At 49.7% G+C, this 25,006-nt stretch overlaps 1 protein-coding gene across 1 annotated transcript; it reads right to left on the bottom strand.

The window, feature by feature from the left end:
* Nucleotides 1–15,523: 15,523 nt before the first annotated feature.
* On the bottom strand, nucleotides 15,524–21,679 carry NRSN2 (neurensin 2). The gene is made up of 3 exons (XM_032461175.1): nucleotides 21,629–21,679; nucleotides 18,814–19,008; nucleotides 15,524–17,152 (listed from the first exon to the last, which is right to left on the bottom strand). The coding sequence occupies exons 2-3, from the start codon at nucleotides 19,000–19,002 to the stop codon at nucleotides 16,757–16,759; spliced, it is 585 nt and encodes a 194-aa protein (XP_032317066.1). The 5' UTR covers nucleotides 19,003–19,008; nucleotides 21,629–21,679; the 3' UTR covers nucleotides 15,524–16,756.
* Nucleotides 21,680–25,006: the final 3,327 nt, after the last annotated feature.

A 25,006-nucleotide genomic window follows, 5' to 3' on the forward strand; every position in this document is an offset into this window, starting at 1 on the left:
CCTGATGCCCTCAGGCAGGGGATTGCACCATCCCTGCGCCCCGCCCCTCGGGGGTCACCGCCCGAGCGCGCCCCGCCCCTCCTGTGCGGTCCGCGCGCTGCTCCGGCACCCCTTGCCTCACCCGCCCTCTAGGTGTGTCTGGTCCCCCTCCCGCCTCGCGCCCGAAGATTGAATGCAGACACCAGCCACTGGCTTTCACTATCACCTTAGAAAAAGCATTTTGCTTTTCTGAGCCTCAGTTTTCCCATCTGTGAAACAGAAGAACGTTAATTCTTTCTCAGGAGGGCGCTAGGGAGAAAAAGCGAACCGTGACAGTTTCCTGGGTGCTTCCCCGTTTATAAAGCACTTTCTCCTACTATTACTTTATTAAACCTTTAGGAGAACCCTGGGCAGGCAGGAAGCTCCATTCTGCCTATTGTACAAAGGGGCAGCCCGAGGCCCAGCTGTGGGAAAGTAACCAGGAGCTTTTCAAAGACCACAGACCTAGGAGATGACTCTGGGCTCAATAGAACCATTGTGGTGCCCTGGGGAGGCCTGGGGTCTGGTGGGCTTCACAGCATTCATTAGATAGAGGCAGTGCAGCCTGGTAGTTAAGAGCAATCACCTAGGAACCAGCCTACCTAAAAGTGCCCTGACCCTAACTCTGCCCAGACCCACGGTGTCCAGACCCACTGTGCTACTTCAGGAAATAAATTAAATAAGCTAACACACCTTAAATACTTAGGACTGTGTGGCACATCATAGATACTCAGTAAATAGAGTGGAAACAATGGAGGCTCAGAGAGCGACTGTAACACGACTTGCGGCCCCAGGCCTGGGAGGCCCTGGTGAAGCATCCCTGTGCAGTTCCAGGGGTCCAATCCCTTTTAGGCCTTGGTGTTTGAATTCACCAGTGTCAAAAAATAACTCCTCCAGGCAGAGGTTGATGGGAGGGAGGTGGTGTCACCTTTGTTTCCCCGGTTGCAGAACCTCAGGGACTAGATCACCTGCATCTCAGAGCCTTCAGGGCACACCAGGGGATTCTAGGATCTTATTTAACCCTGGAGACTTCCCTTCTGGGGAGGGATGAATGAACTCATTTACTACACCAGGACCTAGATAGACTGTAAGGGGCAAGGAAAGTCAGGGATGCTGTTTTCTCAGCACTGCTCTGAAGCCAGACTGTGCTGGGTTTGCTCATACATTCCTAACTTTGTTCCATGCTGTGTCAGACCCTGTTCTAAATGCTGGGTACTCCGTGGTTACAAGAGTGACTCATTCTGGCCCTCATGGACTTTATGAATCAGTGGAAAGACAAACCATTATCAAGAAAATAAAATCAAAAAAAAAAAAAAAAAAAGAAACTCAGAGGGACAGTAGAGCTCAGTGGTAGAGCACATGCTTAGCATGCATGACGTCCTGGGTTTGATTCCCAGTACCTCCGTCAAATAAATAAATAAATAAACCTAATAACCCCCCCCAAAAAAAAACAAAAAAAATCTTTTTAAAGAAAAGAAAATCAATAAGCCAGGATCATTTAAAACAGATTATAAGTGTCATGTATTTTCTTTTTTTTAAACCATAGATCAAAATTTTTTATTTTATTTTTTTAAATCTTTTTTATTGAGTTACAGTCATTTTACAATGTTGTGTCAAATTCCAGTGTACAGCACAATTTTTCAGTTATACATGAACATACATATATTCATAGTCACTTTTTTTTCCGCTGTGAGCTACCAAAAGATCTTGTATATATTTCTCTGTGCTATATCGTACAATCTGGTTTATCTATTCTACATATGCCTGTCAGTATCTACACATTTTGAACTCCCAGTCTATCCCTTCCCACCTCCTCCCTGGCAACCACAAGTTTGTATTCTATGTCTATGAGTCTGTTTATGTATTCTCTTGAATACATAGCATAGACTTGTTCTCTATTAGATATGACTGAAGGGTGGCTATTTTCAGCAGGGCATATCAGGAAGGTGATATTTAAAATAAGAACTTAAGGAAGAGGAGGGTTGAGAAGGACAAAGTTGTGAGGGGAGACAGAGGGGAAAGTAAGTGCAAAGGTGTTGGGGCACTTAAGGGACTGTGAAATTGGCAATGTCACTTCTATTCTATAGATGAGTCAAGGTGAGGGGCTTACCTAAGACCACTCGGCTTGTTACAAGAGGCAGATTTCAGATATGAGCCTGGGACAGCAGACTCCAGCACCCACATTGTACATTTCACAATTTTTGCAACCCAGCAGCCTCTTCCAGGACTCTTGTGGGTACAGTCACTGGAAATTCATCTGAGGCATGTACCCCAGGTTTTGGGACATTATCGCAGTTAGGGGTATCAAATCCCAATTCTCCAGGCCAGCACTTTTCAGTAGAACATGGCGTGAGCCAAATATGTAGTTTAAAACTTCCAGTTATGCATTAAAGAAAAATAAAAAGAAACAGGTGAAATTAATTTTAATAATATATTCTATTTAATCCAATGTATCTAGCATATTATCATTTCAACAGAGAGTAAAAAAATTGTTAACGAGATAACCTAAATTGTTTCTCATACTAATGTCTGCAAAATCTGGCATATATTTTACACTTAATCTGGACACAAAATAGCATGAAGGCTAAATTGTCAGTGGTTGAAGTAAAATGTCCTAACAAAACAATGAAGTTGCGATTAATGGAGAAAATGTTTCCCCTGCTAAAATTAAAATTCGATAAAGTGAAAATTCACTTCTTCAGTCACCCTATCAAGTGGTCAGTAGCCCCCTGCAGAAATGGCTACCATACTGAGCAGCCCTGCCTCAGACCAAGAATCCCTGGCACAGGGTCCTGGGATTATAGCAAAGAAGGGAAGAGCCTGTTGGGTCTACAACATTTTTAAAAATGAGCTAATTGAAAGAAAAACACTATGGAATATAATAATACAGATGGGTAAATGGATCTGGGCCAATCAATTTGGGAAAGGCGATGAGTGATTCAAGAGTTGCAACTCCGGGCCTGTGCTCTTCTTGGGGAGCGTTTATTAGACACTGGGCACCTCCCCCTTCTTTGGGGTTTCCCGGAGGCTTTGCAGAAATCCCTCAGCATCCCAACGTGGCTCAGGCTGGGCCCTAGGACAGGGAGGAAGGCCAATGCCTGGCCACAGCATCAGCCCATTGGTGGCCCAGTGGCAGCCATGACCATGCTGGGTGATCCAGTTCTGCCCTGTGGGCCTGGGTTTTCTTCACAAAGAATGTGATCTTGTGCCCATGGACCCAGCAGGGACCTGTGTGGGTGCTTCTCTTACATCATCTTACTGCCTCCACAAACTTCCCCACCAAGTTGCTGTTTTCATCCCTGGAGGCAGATGAGGAAATTGGGGCTTAGAAAGGTGACATCACTGGTCTAAGGCGGGGCAGAGGAGCAGTGAGATTTGAGCCAAGTCTGGCTGGAAGCCCGGATGGTCTTTGTCCACTGCCTTACATGGCCTCCCTAGACTGTCCTCGTTGGATGACACTTAGCTACTCTGAGACCCCGAGCCCTCATCTATAAATGGAATTGAGAATAGTATCCTCCTGATAGGGCTATTGAACTGCTTATTGTTATTGGCATAATCGTTAAATGAGAGGTTCCATGAGTTAATTACAAGTAAAGAGCTGAGAAGATTCCCTGGCACATGGTAAGCACTTGATGATAAGTGACTAATATTATTCCCATGGGGCCCAGGCTGCCACTCCTGCCTCTTAACACCCATCCCAAGAGTTGTAGGGACATTTTCTCAGAAAATGTGGGGACATTTTCTGAGCATCATCCATGTGCCGTGCCTGGGCCATGCCCTCCATCTGTTTTCCCATGTAATCCTGACCTCAACCATGTAAGCTAAGAGTGAATTTATGCTCATTTTATAAGTGAGAGAAGCAAGTGTCAGAGAGGGAAGTAACCGGCCCAGGATCATACAGTGAGCCAGGTGGGGTTGAACCCAGGTCTGTATGGCTTCCCAAGCCCATGTCTGTTCACTATTTCAGGAGCCTCAGCAAGACTGATCCAAAGTTCCTGGGGAAACCCCATGCCTTGCTCAAGTGTAAGGGGTCCCAACCCTAACCTGTGGTGGGAGGAGCTGGAGACCCAGTAAAAAAGCTGATTTCTGGCTCTAACCTTGCCTCTGACAGTTGTATGACCTTGGGCAGCCACCAGTTCCCGTCCTGGCTCAGCCGGACAATTGCTGTTCTGTGTGTGTTGGGGGTGGGGCCTCTGAACTTCCAGGGATCCCGAGCCTCTCCTTCACCTTCCAGTGGAGGGCAGTAAGGAGGGAGCTCCAGACCTTCCCTCTTAATACCCGACTCACAGCTGAGTTGCTGAGTCATCTGGTCCCTGCCCGCCTTCCTTCTGGCCTGCCTCCTGCCGGTCCTGAAGCCACCAGGGCCTAGGAAGGAAAGGGATTATGTGTGTTCAATCCAGGCCACTGCCTGGCCCTTCCCTTTCTGAGAAAAACTTGCAGGGTGTGGGATGGAGGGTGCCGAGGTATTCAGCCAGCAACCAGTTGCATCAGAAGGCCTTGCGCAAGGCATCCTCCTGGGTCGGGCTCAGAGCTCTGCCCCGTGGCCCTACCCCCATCGCACTCCACTCCCACCCTGAGTCCTAGGGTGCCAGAGTGAGGATGTTTAGGCCTTGTTGGGGCCAGGCGCGGCCCCAGGGGCGTGACCTGGGCAGGGCCAGAGGATGGAGGGGAGGATTTGGGGCAGGCACTGCTCATCTGTCTGGGTGATAGAACTGATAGCATGTTAGGCTGGAAGATGCTCCTGAACCAGTTCAGGCCAACACACCCACCCTCTCCCTGGAGAAAGCAGAGGCTAAGCCGGTGCCCAGGACAGTGACTGAGCCTATTCCCTGACTCTGGACTCTACTGAACCTTGACCTGAAACCTTAGATGTAGCCTGAGCCCTGATCGCTGCCCCCCAGCCATGGCCAAATTCTGACCATTGTCCCACGCTGAGCGACTTGGTCACTGACTGGGCTCCCGCTTTCTCCAATCCTGACTCCTGACCTAAATTCCAATTCCAGCTCCCGACTGAGTTTAGTCCTGCAGACAGACTTAGCTCTAATCCATTACCCTTGACCCCAACACCCAGAGAAGCCTCAACTCTCAACTCAAGCCTGGTCAGAGACACTCTTCTGAGAATCAAGAGACTCGTGCCCAGGCCCAGGCATCAAGAGCTGGCACCTGCTGGCCTCCCTTCTGGTCGTTCCCCACTCCCAGGTTGAGGATGGTTAAAGGAGCTACATTGAACTGGGGGCCCTGTGGAACTGCCCTCTGATTAGCCCAAGACTGTGACTCAGCAGGATGGGGCTGGATGTGGAGTCAGGCCAGAGCCACTGGTGATGGGCCGGGGCAGGTGCTGAGTCAGTGTGGGGAGAGAGGACAGTGTCTCTGAAGTTAGAGATATGGATGGGGTAGGGAGGCCCTGAGTCTGGCCATGGATGGTGCATGTGGCCGGCCAGGACCATTAAGATAAAGCAGCCCAGCTCAAGTCCTGTCTGCCTTCATTCTCCCCATTTATTGCCTATTTTTCCATCACTCATTCATATTATTCTCTCTCAGAGCATCCTGTCCTTTCCTCCATAATGTGTATTATAATTTGGAATTACATATGCATTTAATTACATATAATTATTACATAGTGATAATATAAAATATTAATTATTAATACTGATATATAATTAATTATTACTATTAATATATAATTATGTATCTATCCCCCACTAAGCTGTAAGCTCCCTTAGGGCAGGCATCTGCTGGTTTGACTCACCAGAGTATCTTCAGCACCTGGTATAGTGCCTGGCACAGAGTAAATGCTCAGGAAATAGTAGCTGAATGAATTAAATCCCTCCACCTATTTATTCATCCCTTATCCATCCGTTTACCATTCACTTGTAACCCATTCCCCACCATCTCTCCATTCAACTTTCTCCTGCCATCTCTATGTTCTTCCATCTGCCCCCTATTCAACCATCATCCATCCCTCCATCCAGCACATATCTATCTTTCTAAGCATCAATCAAACCATTTATGTATTTATTCATTCCTTCAACAAATATTTACTGAGTAGCTATTACTTGCCAGGCACAGTTCTAAAGGCTGGCCCTCTGATGTGAAAATAACACATATATATCTGCTGTAGCAGATGATGTCATGACAAAAGCAGTGCTTACAGCCTAGTAGAAAGAAAATATGTGAGAAATAATTAACATAAGAAATACTTAAAGTATAGGGCATGGTCAAGGGTGAAAAGTAAAAGAGTGGGGCAAGAGGATAAGGAGGGCAGGGTGGAGGCAGGCGGTGGGTAGGGTGGTCCAGTGGATGCCAGGAGACCCTCTGGAGGGCACATTGTTCAGCCCAGGGGAACGACTTGTACAGAGGCTCCTAGGGGAAACCTGACTGGTGTGCTGGCAAAGGAGGTGGGCTGGAGGGGAGCAAGGGAGGGAAGGAGGTGGTTTATGAGTTTAGAGAGGTAAATAGGGGTTCAGACCATCTAGAGCTTTGGAGGCCTTTGAGAAGACTGAGGAGAAAGCAGCCGATGTTGAAATAATTCTGTTGAGAAACTCCAGTGGCTCAGAGCAGGGCAGTGGCTCTGCAGGTGGTGAGATGTGATTGGACTTTGAGTTTATTTTAAAGGTGGAACCAACAGGCTTGCTGATGGTTCAGATGTGGAGTGTGAGGGGAAGAGGGATTCAAGGATGCCTCCAAGCTTTCTTGACCTTGACAACTACCAGTATGGAGCTGCCATCCAGTGAGATGAGCAAGGTGTTTGAGGGAAGACCAGAGGTCCGCTTTGGTTGTGATGACTCTGAGGTATCTTTTAGACATTGTAGAAGAGACACTGGGTTGACAATTGGATGGATGCACTGGAGTTCAAGTGGAGTGGGCTGGGCTGAAGGTATAGATCTGGAGTCCTGGCTTGAGACTGGATGAGAGCAGCAGGGACTGGGTCTTGGATCACTCCAACAGGGAGAAGCAAAGGAGTGACCCCTGAGGAGGAGGACAGCCAGGAGAGCATCGAGGCCTGGATGCCAAGTGAAGAGAGAAGGTGTATCAAGAGCAGAGAGTGTTCAACTGTGTCAAAAGCTGTTGATCAGTTAAGAAGATGAAGACTGAGAATTGAGCATTGGATTTGGCAACTTGGTGACCCTGACCAGAGCGGTTTCAATGGGAGTGTAGTGAGGTGGGCAGGTAGAAGAATGATCAAAATAGTAAGAGAGGAGAGGAATTAGAGACAGTGAATAAGACAGTTTTTTCAAAGAGGAGTAAAAAAAAAAAAAAAAAGGATGGTAACTGGGAGGCTTGAAGGATTCAATGAAGGCTTTTGTCTTAAAGATCCATCCATCTACCTTTCATCTATGAATCCATCCAACCACCACCTACCATCTACCTGTCCATCCACCATTACTGTGCATCTGCCCAAACATCTGTTTCTTTTTTAATTAAAAAATATTTAAATTGAAGTATAGTTGGTTTACGGTGTTGTGTTAATCTCTGGTGCATAGCATAGTGATTCAGTTACACATATATGCATATATTCCTTTTCATATTCTTCTTCATTATAGGCTACCCAAGCATCCATTCTTCATTCACAAGCTGAATGCCTACAGGGTACCAACTCCCATGCCAGGCACTGGGCTGCGGAGTGGAGGGAAAGAAACGGAGAACCCAGAATCTGGCACTTGGTAGCTACTCAGTTTAAGTGAATTGAATGAATTGAGAGCAGGAAGGCATGATGCCTAGCATCCAGGTGCTGGGTCTAGCAGGAGGACCTGGAATGCCAGAGCTGTGGGCATTGTCTGGGTGACACCTAGTACAAACCAGAGAGGGTAAGTGTCTTGCCTGAGGTCACCCAGTGGGTCAGCAATGGAGCCAGGATTCATACCTGGACCTCTTATCTTGGCAGGCAGGTTTTTTTCTCTTCCAGGATGTTCTGTCCAGGGGGACAGAATTTAAGCAGGAGCAGGAGATGTGTGAGAACATGGCATTTTCTAGAAGGCAGATTTGAAAATATTTTTATTTATTTATATTTTGGCTCAAAATTCAAAAGGTGCAGGGAGTCATACTTGAAAAGTCTCCCTCCCATTCCTGTTTCCAGGCCCCTAGTTCGTCTTTAAGGAGGCAACCAATTTTCTTATGTTTCCTTTAAGATGTAAGTTGTAACTATTTTCCCCTTTTACTCAGATGGGGCAGACACTCACGTGGCTTTTTTCCTTCCCATTTAACAATTTGTTTTGAGGATTATTCCACGTCAGTTCAGAGAGATCTTCCTGATTTTTTTTTTACAGCTTTGTAATATTCCATTGTGGGGATGGACTGGCTTATTGAAACCATCCTTTGTGGATGAACATTTTATTACTTCCAGTCTTTTGCTGTAACAAACAATGCTGTGATGTTCGTACACAGGGAAGTGGAGAGAAACTCTGAGCTAATTTCCTAGAAGCAGAATTGCTAAGTCAAAAGTTGGTGCATTTGCGCTTTTAATGGAAATTTCTGGACGATCCTCCACCAAGATTGTACCAAGCTACCTCTGGCTGCAGAGCATGTGAGAGCCTGTTTCCCCAGAACTTGGACACCCCAGGGTGTTATCGAAGCTTTTGATCTTTACCAGTCCGATTTGGAAAAACAAAAGTGTCTTCATGCAGCTTTCATGTTTCTCTTCTTCTGAGGGATGACTTGCCACGTTTTCACAGCCAAGGAGGCAGCAGATGTGGAAGAAGAACTTCTCAAGGTTGGTGTGACCCTGGCTGTCTTGGTGGGCAGTGAGCGCCCCTTCACAGGAGTTGACTCAGGGGAAGCAAGAGGAAGCCAGCTGGTTGGTCTGGCAGGGGCTGTGCTTCTGAGAACAGTTTCAACTTCCTCTGCTTCCTCTGGTCTCAGCTCCCTGCCTCCTCCCACATGTGCCCCTTGGGGTCTCTCATCCCTCCCATCTTTGCACCCCCACAGGCCACGCCAGAGTTTCCACCCTCTTCCTTAGGGAGCCATTTCCCTCTGCCTGCCATTTAAGCTTTCCTTGGCCCAGAGCTTCTGGAGGGCTGGGCTACGGTGACATCCAGTCCTCCGACCTGGCCCCTCATGACACCAGGGAAAATGGTAGAATCTTAGGCTATCTCCATCAGTCTGGCACTTACTGACGGTCAAGCCCATACCCGTCCTGGTGGTTAAGAGCGCAGAGCGAGTGTGTGCCGATGGGCACACGTTGGCATACATGGCATGCATGTGTCTCTGTGGTAGCCCGGACAGACCTGGGCTGGAATCCCTGCTTAGCCTCTGAGGAGCTGTGTGATGTCGGGCGAGTCACTTGCCCTCTGCGAGCACAGGGTCTCGGGCCCCCCTCTGCTCCAGCCCCAATCCCTTTTTCCTAGTCCTTGAACAAACCAAAATTTTTCCTGCCTCAGGGCCTTCACCTTGGCTGTTCCATCTGCCACAAACTTTACCAACATTTTCCCCAGGCTACTCCTCCTCCTTCCGTCTCAGATCAAATGTCACCTCCTCAGTGAGGCCCTCCCTCACTACTCATGAAGCATGGTGCCCCTCCCTTGCCCCTGCAGTCTACCTCTAAGCCATGACTCTGTCTTGCTTTATTCATAGCACTTGTCAAGGTTTGAAATGATCTCTGTGTATTAAATTGCTATTGTCTGTCCTTCCTGCCCCTATTGGAAAGGAAGAACCTGAGAGTGGGGATGCTGCACCCTCATGTCTAGCACACAGCCGGGCACCTACTAGGTGTTCAGTTAATAATTGCTGGATGATGAATGCAAAGCGCTCAGCATAATGCCTGGCATGAAATAAAAGCTCAAAATTGCTTGTTATTTTATTATATAAATGCTAGGTAGGGCCTGTCATTATTATTTATAAAGAATAAATAACTCTGCTCAGCAATTCTTACATCGAGTATTTATTTGAGTTCCGTGTGATGCAGGGATGTGAGACCCAGTGGATGGTGCTGAGGAATGGACGACTTGCTGGGAAGACAAGGACCAAGGAAAAATAGTCACGTATTAAGATCATGATGCATTAAGTTATTCTAACAACAAGACTAGAAGTGGTTATTATCACCCTTGTTTTTAGGTTAGAAATGGAGGCTCAGAGATGCTGACATGCCTAAGGCCACCTAAGCACTTGGCATAGTGCCTGTGCCCAGAGTGGGGCCTCAGTGCCCAAGGATCATTTGCACACCTGTCCAGGCCTCCCTGGTGTGTTTCTAGTGCCTGGGATGCAGGGCACGTGCCTGGGCTCACCTCTCACACAGGGCACTGGGGAGGTGGCTCTGGGCTGCATGTGTTCCTCCAGGGCTCCTGGTGGAGAGGTCCGCGCTGAGGGCCACCAGGAGGTCTCTCTGCTGGGAGGTCTTTAGCCCTGGGGTCCAGGATGCGGGCTGATTGGAAGGAGCAGCTTTGATGTCAGGCAGGACAGGGCTAGGTGGAGGCCTGGGAAGGGAAGAAGGAGTAGGCTGTGCCACGTTGATGTGTGCGTGCACGGACACGGACACACACACACACACACACACACACCCTTCTTACTCCCCCAGCATGTTGAGGACTGCTCACACTGGCTGAGCCACTCTGCACGTCAAGGGTCCTCCCAGTTCCCTGGCCTGACTGACCTCATGTGAGTGCTCAGCTGTGCAAAGCAGGACTGTGTCCACCCTGTTCACCAGGCATCCCCAGTACCCAGCCCAGGGCAAGCCCAGAGGAGGCACTCAAGTTTTATGGGGATGATAAATTCACTCCCTTCCTCTTTCCATCTTTAATTTATTACTCTTTACTTCTATTTTAAATTGGAGTATAGTTGATTTACGATGTTGTGTTAATTTCTGGTGTACAGCACAGTGGTTCAGTTACATATATATATGTATATATATATAGTCTTTTTCATATTATTTTTCATTATAAGCTATTACAAGGTATTGAATATAGTTTCCTGTGCTATATAGTGGGACCTTGTTTATCTATTTTACGTATAGTAGTTAGGATCTGCCAATCCCGAACTCCCAATTTATCCCTCTACCCTTCCCTTTCCTCCTTCACTCACTCATTCACTCACTCACTCAGGGCCTCCAGGATGGGGCAGTGCTGCTCCTGCCCTCTCCCCTCCAACACACACAGCATGCATCTGCAAAGTACCCAAGAGATTCTAAGTCCTGGCAGCTCTTCTCCTGCCAAACCCAGTCCTGGACCCTGCCTGGTGCACACCCAGTGGACATCCTGTTTTCCTCCCTCTTCCTCCCTGCCCTGACCACATGTCCTAGGCCAGATGCTTATGAAACCCCGAGTTCTTCCATCACCAGGCTCCTGATGGCCTAATGCCCAGAGTTTGGCTTTCAGTCATGTGCTCTGGGGCTTGGCGAGGCGGAGACAGGAAGCTCACAGCCCTCAGTTGATACCAACCCAGGCTGGGACTTGGCGCTGGACTGGAGTCACTGTCGCATCACTGCACACACTCATGGAGCACACCTGTGAACAGACATGTGAGGACGTGGCCCGGAACAGAATGTGATGTGTCCAAGGTCACAGGGAATGTCAGTGTGGGAATCTGTTCACTCCTGAACACAACTGCACAACAGTAGAAATAGACTCACTGCCTAGTATCACAAGACCAGGGTGTGAATCCCAGCTATTTACTAGTTGTGTGACTTTAGACAAGCCACATCACTTCTCTGAGCCTTATCTTTACTTACTTACACATAGTAGATGCTCGATAGATGTGGCAGCTAAAAACATCATTGGCAGAGTCAATGCAAGTACACACTGAGTGTGTCAGTATGTCTGCAGAATGTCATCACAGTAACCTACATGCCTGTAAACATCAGCGTGCACCCACTCACGTAACGTGCTTATTCACGGGTTTGTGTGTGGGTCCACCAGTATGGATGCATGTGTCTGTGAGGTCACTTGGGCTGACTGTTTTCTCCAACAATGCACGCCGTTCTAGGGGTGGTTTTCCAGAGGATTTTCTGAGTGCTCGTCATGCCAGGAATTGGCATTGATCTGGGTAGACGTGCAGATGCTTACCTGTGTCTGTGTGGACCTGTGAGGGGTTATGAGTACAACCTCTTCCCTTATCAGGTTGATTAGCTGGTAGAATCTGTGGGATTGGGTCATTTCTGCATCTGCAGATGCCAGTGTTACGGGGCATTCTGAAGCTGGGTTCAAATCTCACCCATGCAACCTTGGGGCAAGATGCTGCAACTTTCTGGGCCTAGGTTCCTTTTCTGGGAATTGGAGATAATGGCAACCACCTTATGGCGGTCTGAGGACCAAAGGAGCTAGTTTATGTGAGGTGGTGAGTGCAGAGCCGGGCACAGACGGGTGCGATGTGTGCTGCTCTCTGAAATATGACATGACCCTTTCCTTCACTTACAGCACTGGCTCCATTATTCTGCCATTGTCTGTCTACAGGATTATCCTGTCCTCTAGAGTGTGGGTCCCCGGAGGGCAGGACTATGTCGCAGTCCTCCCTAATTAGAACCTGCACATTGCTCCTCTTTCCTGACAACAGCTAGAATTTCTTGGGTGCCAGGTACAGCAGTGAGCTCCTTAAGTCTTCAAACGATCTTGAGAGATTGGTCTCCTTGTTGTCTCCAGTTTACAGACAAAGAAACTGAGCCTCGAGGTTAAGAAAATGCCCTGGATCACACAGTGAGCAGAACTGACCAAGGGTTTAGGGCACAAATGTTGCTGAACCCTCGGCTCATGGGCTCCCCACAGTGGACTCTCTCTGGCTCCACCTCCACTGACATGCCGCGTCGATATGAATATCCTTTTGTTACTCTCTCTCATCCTGGGCGTCTCAGCTCCCTGCCCTGGCACAGCGCCCCCAGAGGTAGGCCGGGTCCCCAGGTCACCCCTTCTTCGATCCAGCTGGGGGCGAAGTGGAGGGGCTCATCTAAAACTGGGCTTGAGGATAACCTAGACCCGAGGTCAGCGGAGATGGGGGAGGGGATGCAAGACAGCAGGAGGGAGGGACAGCCTCTGGGTGGTGATGGGTTGGGCGCTCAGGCTCTGGGATAAAAAGGGGTGGACCTTGCCCATTAGCCCCCCTCCCTTTCCCAGGTCTCCCTGCCTCTGGTAGGAAAGGGAATGCAGGTTGGTGGAAACGGCTTCCCTCTACCCGAGTTTGAGCTGCCATCACCTTGGAGGAACACCTGAGGGCACCCTTGAGGCAGCTATGGGCTCTGTGTCTATTTAGTGCCGCCCTGTGCCCCTCGGGTCTCCAGGAGCCACTAAGACCTTGTATATTCCGGTGTTGTTGGGTGGAATGCCTTATAAATTTCAGTTAGGTCAACTTGGTTGATAGTGTTGTTCAAACCTTCCATACCGTTACTGATTTTCTGTCTACCTGTTTCATCACTTTTAAAACAGAGTATAGACATCTATGCCATGGCCTGGAAACTCTCTCAGGGCAGTCAACTAAGGCAATTGTAGGACTCTGCTCATTGATTTATTTCCCAGTCCATTCTTTGGTTCTTCCAGGTGGGAGGATAACCTGATTCCTGTTACTTCATCTTGACCAAAACGATTGTATTTTTTTAACTTAAAAACAAATAGTTGTAGAATAATAGAAGAGTTGCAGAGACAGTACAGAGAGTTTCTACATAGCCTTTAGCTCTATTTCCTCACTCTCCTGCAATCGGTGACACTGTCTTTGTCTTTCTTGTCTTTTAGGACCTTGGCATTTTTGAAGAGTGCTTGTCAGATGTTTTGTAGCATGTCCTTCAATTTGGCTTTTCCCGTAATTGGGCTGAAGTTATGGATCTGGGGAAGAATACCATGCAGGCGAAGTGCACTTCTCAGCACATCTTTTCAGGGGTCCAAAAAGCAGCAAAACTTGTTCCTGGCAATGTTCATCTTGAGCATTTACTAAAGCTGGTGCCTGACCGATTTCTCCACTGTGAAACTGCTATTTTTCCCTATCCACATTCTATTTGTCAGAAAGCAAGTTGCCAAATCCAGCTCACACTCAAGGAAAGGGGAATTAAGCTTCCCTCTCTGGAGGGTGAAACAGCCAGGAACCTGTGGACACATGTTAACCCCCAACAGAAGGTAATCAACATTTGGAGAGGAGATACTTTGAGACTATGCAAATCCAGTTTCACCTTAAAGTTTCAGCCACTCATTTTTGCATTCATAGGTGGGTTTCGCCTGCAGCAATTATTATTCTAGTGGGCTCAGGGCCATTTTTCTAAGTCTCTCAATCCTTCTGTATTTATTAATTAAAAATTCTTCTGCAAGGACAATTTGTCCCTTCTCCCACATTTATTTAAGTATATTCCATCAATTATTATATAATTATATTATACCTATTATTATTATTACAACAATTTTTTGTTAATTATTTTTAAAAATGTAATACATTCACATGGTTCAAAATTTAAAATAGGCAAAAGAGCATGAGGTGCCAGAGGCCCTCGCACCCCTATCCAGCCAGCCAGTCCCCAGTGCCTCCCCCAAAGGCAACCAAAGCCAAGATTTTACACCTATACCAGCGACGTCCATAACTATTCTTCTTTTTGCACAAACGATTTAAAAGTCATCATAGTGTTTTGCTCCTTGCACCTTTTCACCTAACAATATAACTTAGAGATCAGTTCAGATGAACATGAAAAGCACTTTCTTGTTCTTTTACACAGTGTCCCACGGTGTAAAATTTCCATGATTTATTAACTGATCCCCTAGCAATAAGCACTTGGGTTGTTTCCAAATGTTCTCTGTTACAAGGCTGCAGTGTTCCAACATGTAGAATTTAACCTACAGATATACCCACACAAGACAGAAGGGTCAAAAGGCACGTACTTCTGTTTTTAATATTGCCAAGCTGCCTCCCTTGTAGGCTGCACCAGTTTACACCCCATATTAGTTTCCTAGGGCTTCTGGACAAGGTACTGCAAACTAGGTAGCTTAAAATAACAAAAACTTATTGTCTCACGGTTCAGGAGGCTAGAAGTCTGAAGGTGACAGGACTTGCCCATGGATTGAATTCAGGCTGTGAGGAAAGAGAGGCATCAAGTATGACCCCAAGGCTTTGGCTGGAGCCACCATGCTCTGAGAGGTGGGCAACAGAGTTGAGGCAGAGTCTGGTGGGGGCTGGCGGGGGAGAGTTTGGGACAGTTGAGTGAGGTTTGGGAATAATTGTTCTCCCATCCGTAGGCTGTTGTTAATGAAGGTTAAATGACATCCTGTCTATAAGGCCCTGAGAACAGGGCCTGGCCTCTAGTGAGTGCGGCGGGGGTGGGGGGAGGTTACCTGTTCTTATTGTCCTGGAAAATATCCCACCTTTGGCTCCAGCTCTGGTTCTCAGAGCCCCCTCCTCACATCCCTCTTGGGGATGCGGCAGAAGTCTGTCAAAATGGCTGAGATATTTCTCATCTCATCGGTAAAATGAAGAGAATCATCCTTTTTCTCAAAACAAAACAAAAAACGGAGCAATGTGCCGGGCACACAGTACCTGCCTGCTCTTTCCTCCCTCCCCCACCCCAGCGATCAGGGAGAAGAAAAGCGAAGTCAGTACCCATCCTAGCTGTTTATTGAAGGGGAAGGTGGGATGGAAAGGTGCAGGTTGGGGAGGGGTCGTGGGGGCACAAAGGCAGTAGGGCCTGTCTAGTAGGGGAGGATTGAGGACCCTCCCAGGAGGCCCCTCTACGCTGGTGGTGAGATTGAGGCGGGAGGGTAGAAGCTGTGTCCCGGGCGCCTCTTTCCAGCTGTCTTGGCGCTCCCCCTAGTGGTAGAATAGAGATGCTGCATCTGGCCGGGAAGACTGCAGGATGGAAGGACCCGTGCTTCCAGGAGAGCACATTTGTTACCAGGTGAGGTCAGGATCTGTGGATGATGGTTTCTAGGTGGGTGGACTTTGAGGGACAAAGGCATCCCACTTCTCCTGCCCCTTGGTTCTTAGAGACCATTTACGTACATGTCCAAAGTATCTTCTGAGTCACCTGGGACCATTAGACATCAGTTAGTCTCTCTGTGCCAAACATGTCCCATCCCTGGGGGTCCTCTGGAAGCCAGGAAGGTGTGGGGTTCTGCTCCAGCTGATGAGCTGGCTCAGGAGGAATCTGAAGATGTGGGTCGAAGTTCCTGCAGGCTGACCGCCTCCCTCCTCCACTCATCTGTAACCTGGGGCCTGTAATAGCTCATGATGGGGTGGACTGACGCCCAAATGCATGTAGAAAACATGCTGGAGAGGGTAAATGTGTTCACATCATCCTGGTCCAAGAGAGTATCAATGATGCATCCTAAGGCATCCTGACACAGCTGACAGAGGGAGGGGGCAGTGAATGAGAATGACCCTTCTCCCCCTCCCCCTCTTTGCCTGTGGAGGGTAATACTTATATTCTGGGGAGAAAAAGAAAGCCCTGGAACTCTAGAATCTGGTCCAAACCCTTCAGAGTACAGAGGCAGGAACCAGTGGTCTGAGAGGGTAAGGAGCTTGCCCAAGGTCACACAGAGGAAAGAGTGGGGATAGGTTGAGAGAGATGTTTTCTGCCTCTGAATGGCCTTGGGAGGGAGGTGGGGGTAGGAGGTTTTGGGAGGACTCTGGTAAGGTTGGCATCTTAGATGAGTTAGTGCCCCGCCCCTGGGAAGGGACACAGGGATGTGAGCTCCAGACTTTCTTACCTGGAATGGGGCCTTCTGGGGACTTAGATGGAAAGGGTCCACTAAAAGGGAGAAGTTAGGGAGACAGTGGGAGGGTGGGGTGTGGTGGGAGAAGGAAGAGTCCAGATCCCAGATCTGGCTCTTCCTCTGGCTGTGTGGGCAGCTCAGAAGTCCCTCTTGGGCTGGATGGTCTGCGCAGAGGATTGCCCAAAGTGGCTGGCATCACAGAAGATGGGGGACAAATGCTGCTCTTGTTCATCCCCGAAGACTTCCACGTGGCCATCGGCATCAGTGTCCAAGGGTTCTGCCTTGGTGTCCGGGCTCAGCCATCCGGTCATGGCCCAGAACAGGCAGATGGCCAGCAGGATCCCAGCCGCCATGCAGAGCGCTGTGCCTGCCAGGCGGCAGGTGCTCAAGGCCTGGTTGTAATCGGCTGCCCGCTGATCCAACACCAGGAACTCACCCCCTCCAATGCCCTCCAGCTTGGGGGGCACTGCATAGCCAGTGGTCAGGGCTGCCACACCCAGCAGCAGAAGCAGGGTCCCTAAGGACAAGCTGATCTGGAGAGAGGCAGACAGATTTGGAGGCAGTCAGGGTCTGCTGGGGTCCCAGGAGAAGGATCTCAACTGGACTTGAAGGGAATCCCTTAGTCCAGCCTGTAGAGATGGGATCACAGACACACCTGCTGGGCTCTGACAAGGGGCAAAAACTCATGTTCTGTTTGGATTCTTGAGGTCTCCAGAGTAATTTCCTTCTCACCTCCCACCTAGAAGTTGGTTTCTGCCAACCTTGATTCTCCTTCCATCATTATTTGGATCCTATCTTACATCCTGCTCCATCTACCTTCCATCTCTATCCCTCTGTCGGGTTAACTCCTACACATCCCTTAGATTGCATATCAAACCTCACCTCCTCCGGGAAGCCTTCCAGGACACCCCTGGACTCGGTCAAGTCCCCTGCTCTGCACGTATGCAAACACTGCACCCATTCATTCTTCAGTTCATTCACCTTGGTGCACATTTGAACATGTACTTTGGTTACTGTATAAGTCTTGTCTGCCTGCTCCACTGGATTGAGAGCCAGGGATGCCATGAGAGCAGAGACTATGTCTTTTGGGCTCACTAGGTATCTTCCATGCCTAGCACGGTGCTGGGACAGAGCAGTAGCTGAGTGTTTGCAGAATGACTAAGTGAATCACAGCTAGGAGCTCCTCCAGGACAAGAAACACATTGTCTTAAATTCTATGTCCCCAAGAGCCTAGCACACACAATACCTGGCAATAAGAAGATGCTCAGAAACTTATAATACACACTGACTTTCTCTTGGAAGTCTTCCCTGATCACCCCAGCACTGACAGCCTTTCCCCTCCAGACATCTTCTGTACACCTGGCCTGAGATTCTGCCTTCACCGCACAGGCTGGCACCTCATCTCCCCACTAGACTGAAGCCTTTTGAAAGCAGAGGTGAGGGGCCCTCTGCTTCAGTCTTCCCACAGTATTCACCAAAAAGCATTGTTGGGACCCAGCTCACTGCCACCTCCATACCTTTCTTTACCCACATTGTGCTTCCTTAGTGACCAGTCTCCGTGGCTGGTACGGACATCGACTGTTTCTCTCATGCCTTCTGCTGCCCTGGCAACAGTCCCCCAGTATATCACTGGGAAGCCACAGGAAGATTTAAGCGGGGTGAACCCCCTTCCTGCCAGTCAGCATATACCATCTACCATTCCCCCTGGCCATAGTAACTAGCTCAGGGCTGGGCAAGTGACCCAACCAGAGCCAAAGCAATACTAGTCAGGACTTCTGGAAATGAAGGGTGTTGCTTCTTTTCTGAAGGAAATACTGGAGGAAATTCTGATATTCCTCGTTGGTGGGGAGTGAAAGACTGAGGGTCAGCATGGGAGCAATCATTTGGAGAACATATGCGGAGAGTCTGAAGCTAATAGACTGCATGGGTGGAGGTATTATGGGGAGACTGAAGGAAATCTCGAGTCCTCAGTGTGATGAACTGCTGGATCAAACTCTGCCTGAAGGCACCCAACCTCTAATTCTATAAAATGAGCAATATTTTCCTTTTATTGTTGAAATTCATTTAAGTTGGGTTTTCTGTTCTTTGAATATGCAAGACTCCTTGCTGCTTCTCAGCCCCTTTCTCTCCACTGATCCCACCTCCTCCCTGAAACCACAGGAAATCACAGGAATTGCTCCTCCTCCCACTTTACCTTCCAGCACAGTGAGGGCCAGTGTCGGCGAGGGCATAGGACGGGACGCCCCTCAGGGTCATCACTGAGGGCGGTCCCTGCACAGTCCTCATAGAAGAGGTGCAGATAGGAGCGGACCCCATACCACTTGCCGTCTTCCACACTGGGGCCTCGGCTACAGCCGCAGGGATGGTCGCAGCTAGGCATCATGGGTCTCTGTCGGGTAGGCAAGGTTCATGGACAGAGGGAGGGGTCAGTGAGAGTTGCCCACGGTGACTCTTCAGGCCCCATGAATCTCTGTGCCTCACTCATCTCTCCACCCATTTCAGGCACCCAACACTCATAGCACACACAACCTGGCCTTCTGGAATCTCGGCCTGTCTTTCCCTAGGTACACTGAGATTGAGCCCATGCACTGAGTGCTTAGCGCAGGGCCTGGCAATTTATAGGTGGCAATAAATGTGCATGTTTACTCTGGAGGCCACCCAGCGCCTGGGACTGTGGGTCTGGAGCCTGACTGCCTGGTCTGGAATCCAGGATACCCCCCTTCCTGGCTACGGGATGTTAGACACGTGCTTTGAATGCTCTAGGCCTCAGTTTCCTCACATGTAAAACAGAGCCAATAATCATATGGGCTTCATACAGTTATTGTGTCGCATGCCAAAAAATGGTAGCTTTTGTGATAATTATTACTTTAACTTCTTCATTATTATTTTTATCATGAACTTTTTGAGCCCTGTGTCTGGAGTGAGAGATCCTCACCCCCATCTCCTAACATATCTCCTTAATCTCCCTGCCTTTCAAGGTACTCTGGGGGGTAACTGCCATGGCTGTTGGACACATGGCTATTGGACACTAACTTATCCAATCAGATAGAGCTCCCCAAGCTGCAAGGCCCTGTAAGACCCCTCAGAAGGGCTGCCCTCAGGAGGCAACAGTCTCCAAGTCCCAGAGAATCTTGACTCCACAGGAGGTGAAAGTCAGGGGCCCTCGGGCTGCAGGGCTCTTAGTCTCAAGGGCTGTTAGATTTCTAGAGAAAGCTGTCTAAGGACCTTTCTATTTTGTCACAAATGGAAGCACTGAGGCCTAGGGAGTGGCAGGTACCTGTATACCCACACACCCTTAGGACTAAAACTGTTGGGGGTCAGGGAAGCTGGGGAAGGGCTGGACTCACCCCCACCCCATGGTGGCCCTCAGCCCCTCTGAGCAGCTTCAAACCAAATGAAGTAATGTGTCTACACTGAAGGGTGAGACAAATTTCTAGCCACCTCTAGTTTCCAATCAGATGTGGCCTTCCAATCCCGGTGTGAAGAGACTCGCCAGCATACGTACACACACGGCACAGAGAAACACACAAACCAGACACATACACAGATCGATGCACAGACACACAAGTCAACACAGACACACAAACACCACAAAGAGACACAGACAGGCACACGTGTACCACGTAGAGACACATACATCCAGACACACCACACACACACACACACACACACACACACACACACACACACACAGAGGCACAGCCACAGTATGTACTGAGGTAATTCTTGGAGCCCCCATGGATCAGCACAAGTGCTCAGAATTGCTGCTGTTAAAGGCAGTCTATAAATCGCCGCTCTCCACAGCCCTCACCCAAAACGCAGGGGGGAAAAGGGAAAGGCTGTTGAAGACTCCTCCTCCCCTCTAAGATTTCCTTCAGAACTGACAGACAATGGGAAAAGGCAGAGACCAAAAGAGAAAGAGAAAGAAGAGGCCAGAGGTCTGGGGAGAGAGAGGCTCTACCCAGGGGGCGGGGCTTTGCAGAGGGTGTGACCAGAGCGGGAACCACCCCAGGAGGAGGCCCGGGTGAGGAGAATGAAAGGGGGTGAGCGGGGCGGTCAGCGTCTGGGTATCGACCATTAGGGGAGGGGGAGGACAGGGTGCTCAGGGATAGTAGGCCTAGGTTAGCTTCTCCCTTGTAATTTAACATTTCCCTTCTCCAAATATACAGAATCACTCAATACTGCTGGCGATGGAGCTGGAAGGTGAACTTGACACTGCCTCCCCCTCGGCCTGGCTCGTACGCCTCCCTTAGGGTTGCAGGGAGGCGGTCTGGCGGTTAGGGCGAGGGAGGGAGATGATGCTGAGGACCGGGGACCAGGGTTGCCATAGGAACCTCTGGGGAGCTGTCCTTAGGCGGGATGAGGGAGGAGCTCGGTGAGAAGGGAGCAGGAAGAGGAGGGGGCTACAGGGTCTAAGGGGTGGAGGCTGCGGCGAGGAGGCGAGTGGAGGGAGGCGCACAGGAAGATGACAGGCGCGAGGGCCAGAAGATGGATGCCTTTATGGAGCCTCCCTGATTTTTCCTTCCCAGACCCCTAGACCCTCCCACTCCAGCGCCTGGCGTTGCTCAGGCCGGGGGAAGGGGCGCCGTTCTGGGAGGCTAGGCCAGGGAAATCAGGCCAATTCCTCCCGCCCTGCACCGCACACAGTTTCTGACCCGACCGCCGGTTCCCTGGTCGAGATTAAGTGCATCCTTTCCCCTCGAGGGAAACCTAGGCAGAGAGGAATGGGGATGGGTTTTCAGCAGAGAGGTGGGTGGGGTCTCGTCCTCTGAGAACTCTGTCCAGCCTATCAACCCTGAGGTGTCTCTTGGCGTTGGGACTGGTGAGACCTCCACCCTCTGCTACTTCCCTGGGACCCCCTGCCCTTCCCAAAGCCGGAGGCACGCCCGGGCTGGGGCGCTGCCGTCCTGCCCCAGACCGGACACGGCCTGGGCTGGGGGTGCGGCAGGAGGAGGCGGGGGGAGGCTAGGGGGAGGGTCGGGCCGCGCCTGAAACAGGGCTGAGCTCACCTCTCCGTCTGCCGTCTCCGCTGATGGGAGCCGGAACGCTAGCAGAGCCAAAGCGGGTTGGGTCGGCGCCTGCGCCGCAGCTGGGGGGCGGGGGGGGGTGACACGGGGTGTTGGGGGGGCAGCCCGCCCCAAGGGCTGGCTCTGCAGATTACGGACCCCTGCAGGATCGCGAGCCCCTATCCCCTTCCAAGAGTTCTTTCCTCTCCCTGAGATCCCAGGCCCCTCACGGGGACCCCACACCTTCATACAGTCCCTGTAACTCCTCTCCTGACTGTCCCACCACTTCCTTAATCTCCCTACCCTCTGACTGAAGACACTTGCCTTCACTGAGCTTTCATTTCCTCGCAGTATCCTCAAGTCTCCTCTCTGGGCCTCCATCTTCAATCTCCAGTACCTCCTCTAAGAATAGTGAATAAATCTAATTACCCAACCCCCCATCAAAAAAAAGTCTACAGAGTCTGGGCCTCCATCCCCCTCATGGAGCCCTTACCCAAGTATACAAACGCTCATCTCCTGGCTGAGCCCCATCCTCTTCACAGACGCCCGCCGTCTCTCTCTCTGAGCCCCCACCTCTCCCACTGCATCCCTACCAGGAAGTCTCCTCCTGCTTGAATCCAGAGCCCCTAATCATACTGAAGTCCTCACCTTCTCACTGAGCCCCTCCATTCTCTCGATTCTCTCCCTCCTTGAGCCCATATCCCTTGCTAAGGATCGGTGCCCTCCCCGATCTTGAGAACAGAGCTGGGGTTGGGGAGGAGGTGAGGGGAGAGACACGTCCTTTCCCTTCTGCAAGGAACCTCCCTTCTCTCTCCCAACCTAGTTCTTCCCTGGGCGATGCGTCCCATGGCCCAGCTCCCTGGAGAGCCAGCCCTTGCCAGGCAGCCGAGTTGACTTCATTCCTTGTCCCACATTTGCTATGTGGTCTCGGGTGTCACCGCACCTCTCTGAGCTTCTTCTGGCACCATTGCACCCACATGCTTTCATGCCTTGTGTCCATTCTGTCTCTCCTTGGGCTGGGGGCTGGGGACACTGGGATGAATGAACACTGCAAGGTGGAGCCACATCCTTTTCATTCACTATTTTATCCCCATGCCTCACATGGCGCTTGGCACTGAGTAGGCAGCTCAGTAAACACTTACTGAACACAGACTAATAATAGCAAATATGTGATGATACTCGTTGTGTGCAAAGGGCTCTCTAAGTGCTTTGTGTGTAATGCTTACCCATTTAATTCTCTGTGTGTGTGTGTGTGTGTGTGTGTGTGTGTGTGTGTGTGTGTGTATGTGTGTGTGAGTGACAGACAGAGAGAGGGAGAGAGAGAGAGAGAGAGAAGGAGAAAAGGAAGTCCTGGAGCTGAATAAATTTAGCAGTTGAATCAAACACACAGTAGAGAATAGGGAAAGCCCTAAGGAGCACCTGACAGGTATTTATAATCTGAAATAAAAGTCAGTGAGGTCATTAACATCTTTAAGTCTCACAGCAAATCCTCCACTGACCTCAAACCTAGGCCTCTTTCTATTCGGGGTTTGTATCCAAGTCTCCAAAAAAGATCCTTGGTCTTAGAATTTTGGGGAGGAGAAAAAGCAGAACTTGAAATTCATTTAGTCAAACCCTGAAAACCACTGAGGGTGAGAAACTGGGTTGCTAAGAAACCTCTGAAGATGGGGGAGAGAGTTGGTGTCCATTGCTAGGCAACCTGGAGGAAGCTAGGCAGACAGGTTTCGTAGGCTCCTGGGATGCCAGGCTGGATATGCCTTAAAGACTCCTAGTTCAACCACTTAACTGTACAGATGGCAGAACTGAGGCCTCAAAAGGCAAGGCAATGAACCCAAAGTTCCTCCAGTTTCTCAAGGAGAGGAAAGACAAATGGCCTGGGAGGGCACTGTCACTGGGGAGTGGCCTGTCATGACTGAGGCAGAGTTTTAGGGGAGGGCTGGTCACTGAAGAAAACTTTGTAAAAGGAGTAAAGAAGTCAACTGCAAAGGGCCTTGAATGCCAGGCCAAGAGCTTTCGCCTTTATCCTGAAGGTGATGGGGAACCACTGAAAGGTTTTCAGCTGTGATTAGATTTGTATTTTCAAAGGATCCCCGGGGCTGCAATTTGAATGAGATGGAGGCCATTGGAGAGTTTTGAACAAAGGCGGGACATGGTCTGATTTATAGTTTAAACAGATCCCTTTGGCTGCTATGTGGACCACAAGATTGATTGGGGCAAAGGAAAAGGCAAATATTTCAGTGAGGTGGCTGGTACAGGGTACCAGGCAAGAGATGATGGGGTCCAGGACCAGGGGGGTGGCCATGGAAAAGGTGTGAGCTGATAGGACACAGGACGCATTTTGAAGTTAGAACCAAGAGGAGATAAGGACTATGAAGCTATGAGGAAAAAAGGAGTCAAAGATGACCCCGAGGTTGTTGGCCTTTGAGTAACCTGAGATGCGAAGATGAAGGTCGGGGAGCAGGCTTGGGAGGACTGTGGAAACCAGACTTCATTTTTAGACATGCCAAGTTTCAGGTGCAAGTTAGTTATCCCAGTGGAGATGACAAGAAGACAGCTAGACATAACGGGTCTGGCAATGTCAAGATGGAGGTATCAGTTCGAGAATCCACAGCTACAATAAGCAAATTCTAAGATGGCCCCCAAGATTCCCACTCCCTGGCAAGTTTACCCAACATAACTTTCTCCTCTGCATGTGGGTGAGACCGGGGAGTCCATGGACTTCACTCTTGTGATTATACGACACTATTGGCAAAGGTGAAGGGATTCTGTAAACATGATCAAGGTAAATGTGATTAGATTAGTTGGTTTTTAGTTCATCGATAGGGAGATTTCCCTGGATGAGCCCTTTAAAAGAGAGCCTTCTTTGAGCCAAGTGACTTGAAGCTGCTGAGTCCCCCTGCCGGCCTTGACACAAGACGTGCCACGCTGAGAGAGGGCCTGTGAAGAAAGAAACCGCAGGCGGCTTTTAGGAACCAAGAGTGGCACCAGCTGACAGCCAGGAAGAAAACAGGGGCCTCCGTCCTTTAACCACAGGGAACTGGGTTCTGCCCGCCATCACGTGATTATGGCAGCGGACACTGAGCTCCAGAAAGGAACACGGCCCAGCCAACACCTTGACTGTAGCGTTGAGAGACCCTGGGCGGAGAACCCAGGTGAGGCACACTTGGACTCCGGGCCCAGGGAGACTGTGAAATCGTAAATGCATGTTTTCAGCCATTAAGTGGGCGGCAGTATGTTACAAAGGAATAGACAACCAATACATGAGCGTATAGGTGTTTTTAAAACCCTGGAACCAAGATGGCTCAAATAGCGCAGACCAGGGGCCTGACCCAGAGATGAATCACAGCGCACGAATGGAGGGGGATTGGAGTGGGACACACC

This window comes from Camelus ferus, chromosome 19 (genome assembly GCF_009834535.1).
Source record: "Camelus ferus isolate YT-003-E chromosome 19, BCGSAC_Cfer_1.0, whole genome shotgun sequence".
In the NCBI taxonomy this organism is placed as follows: domain Eukaryota; kingdom Metazoa; phylum Chordata; class Mammalia; order Artiodactyla; family Camelidae; genus Camelus; species Camelus ferus.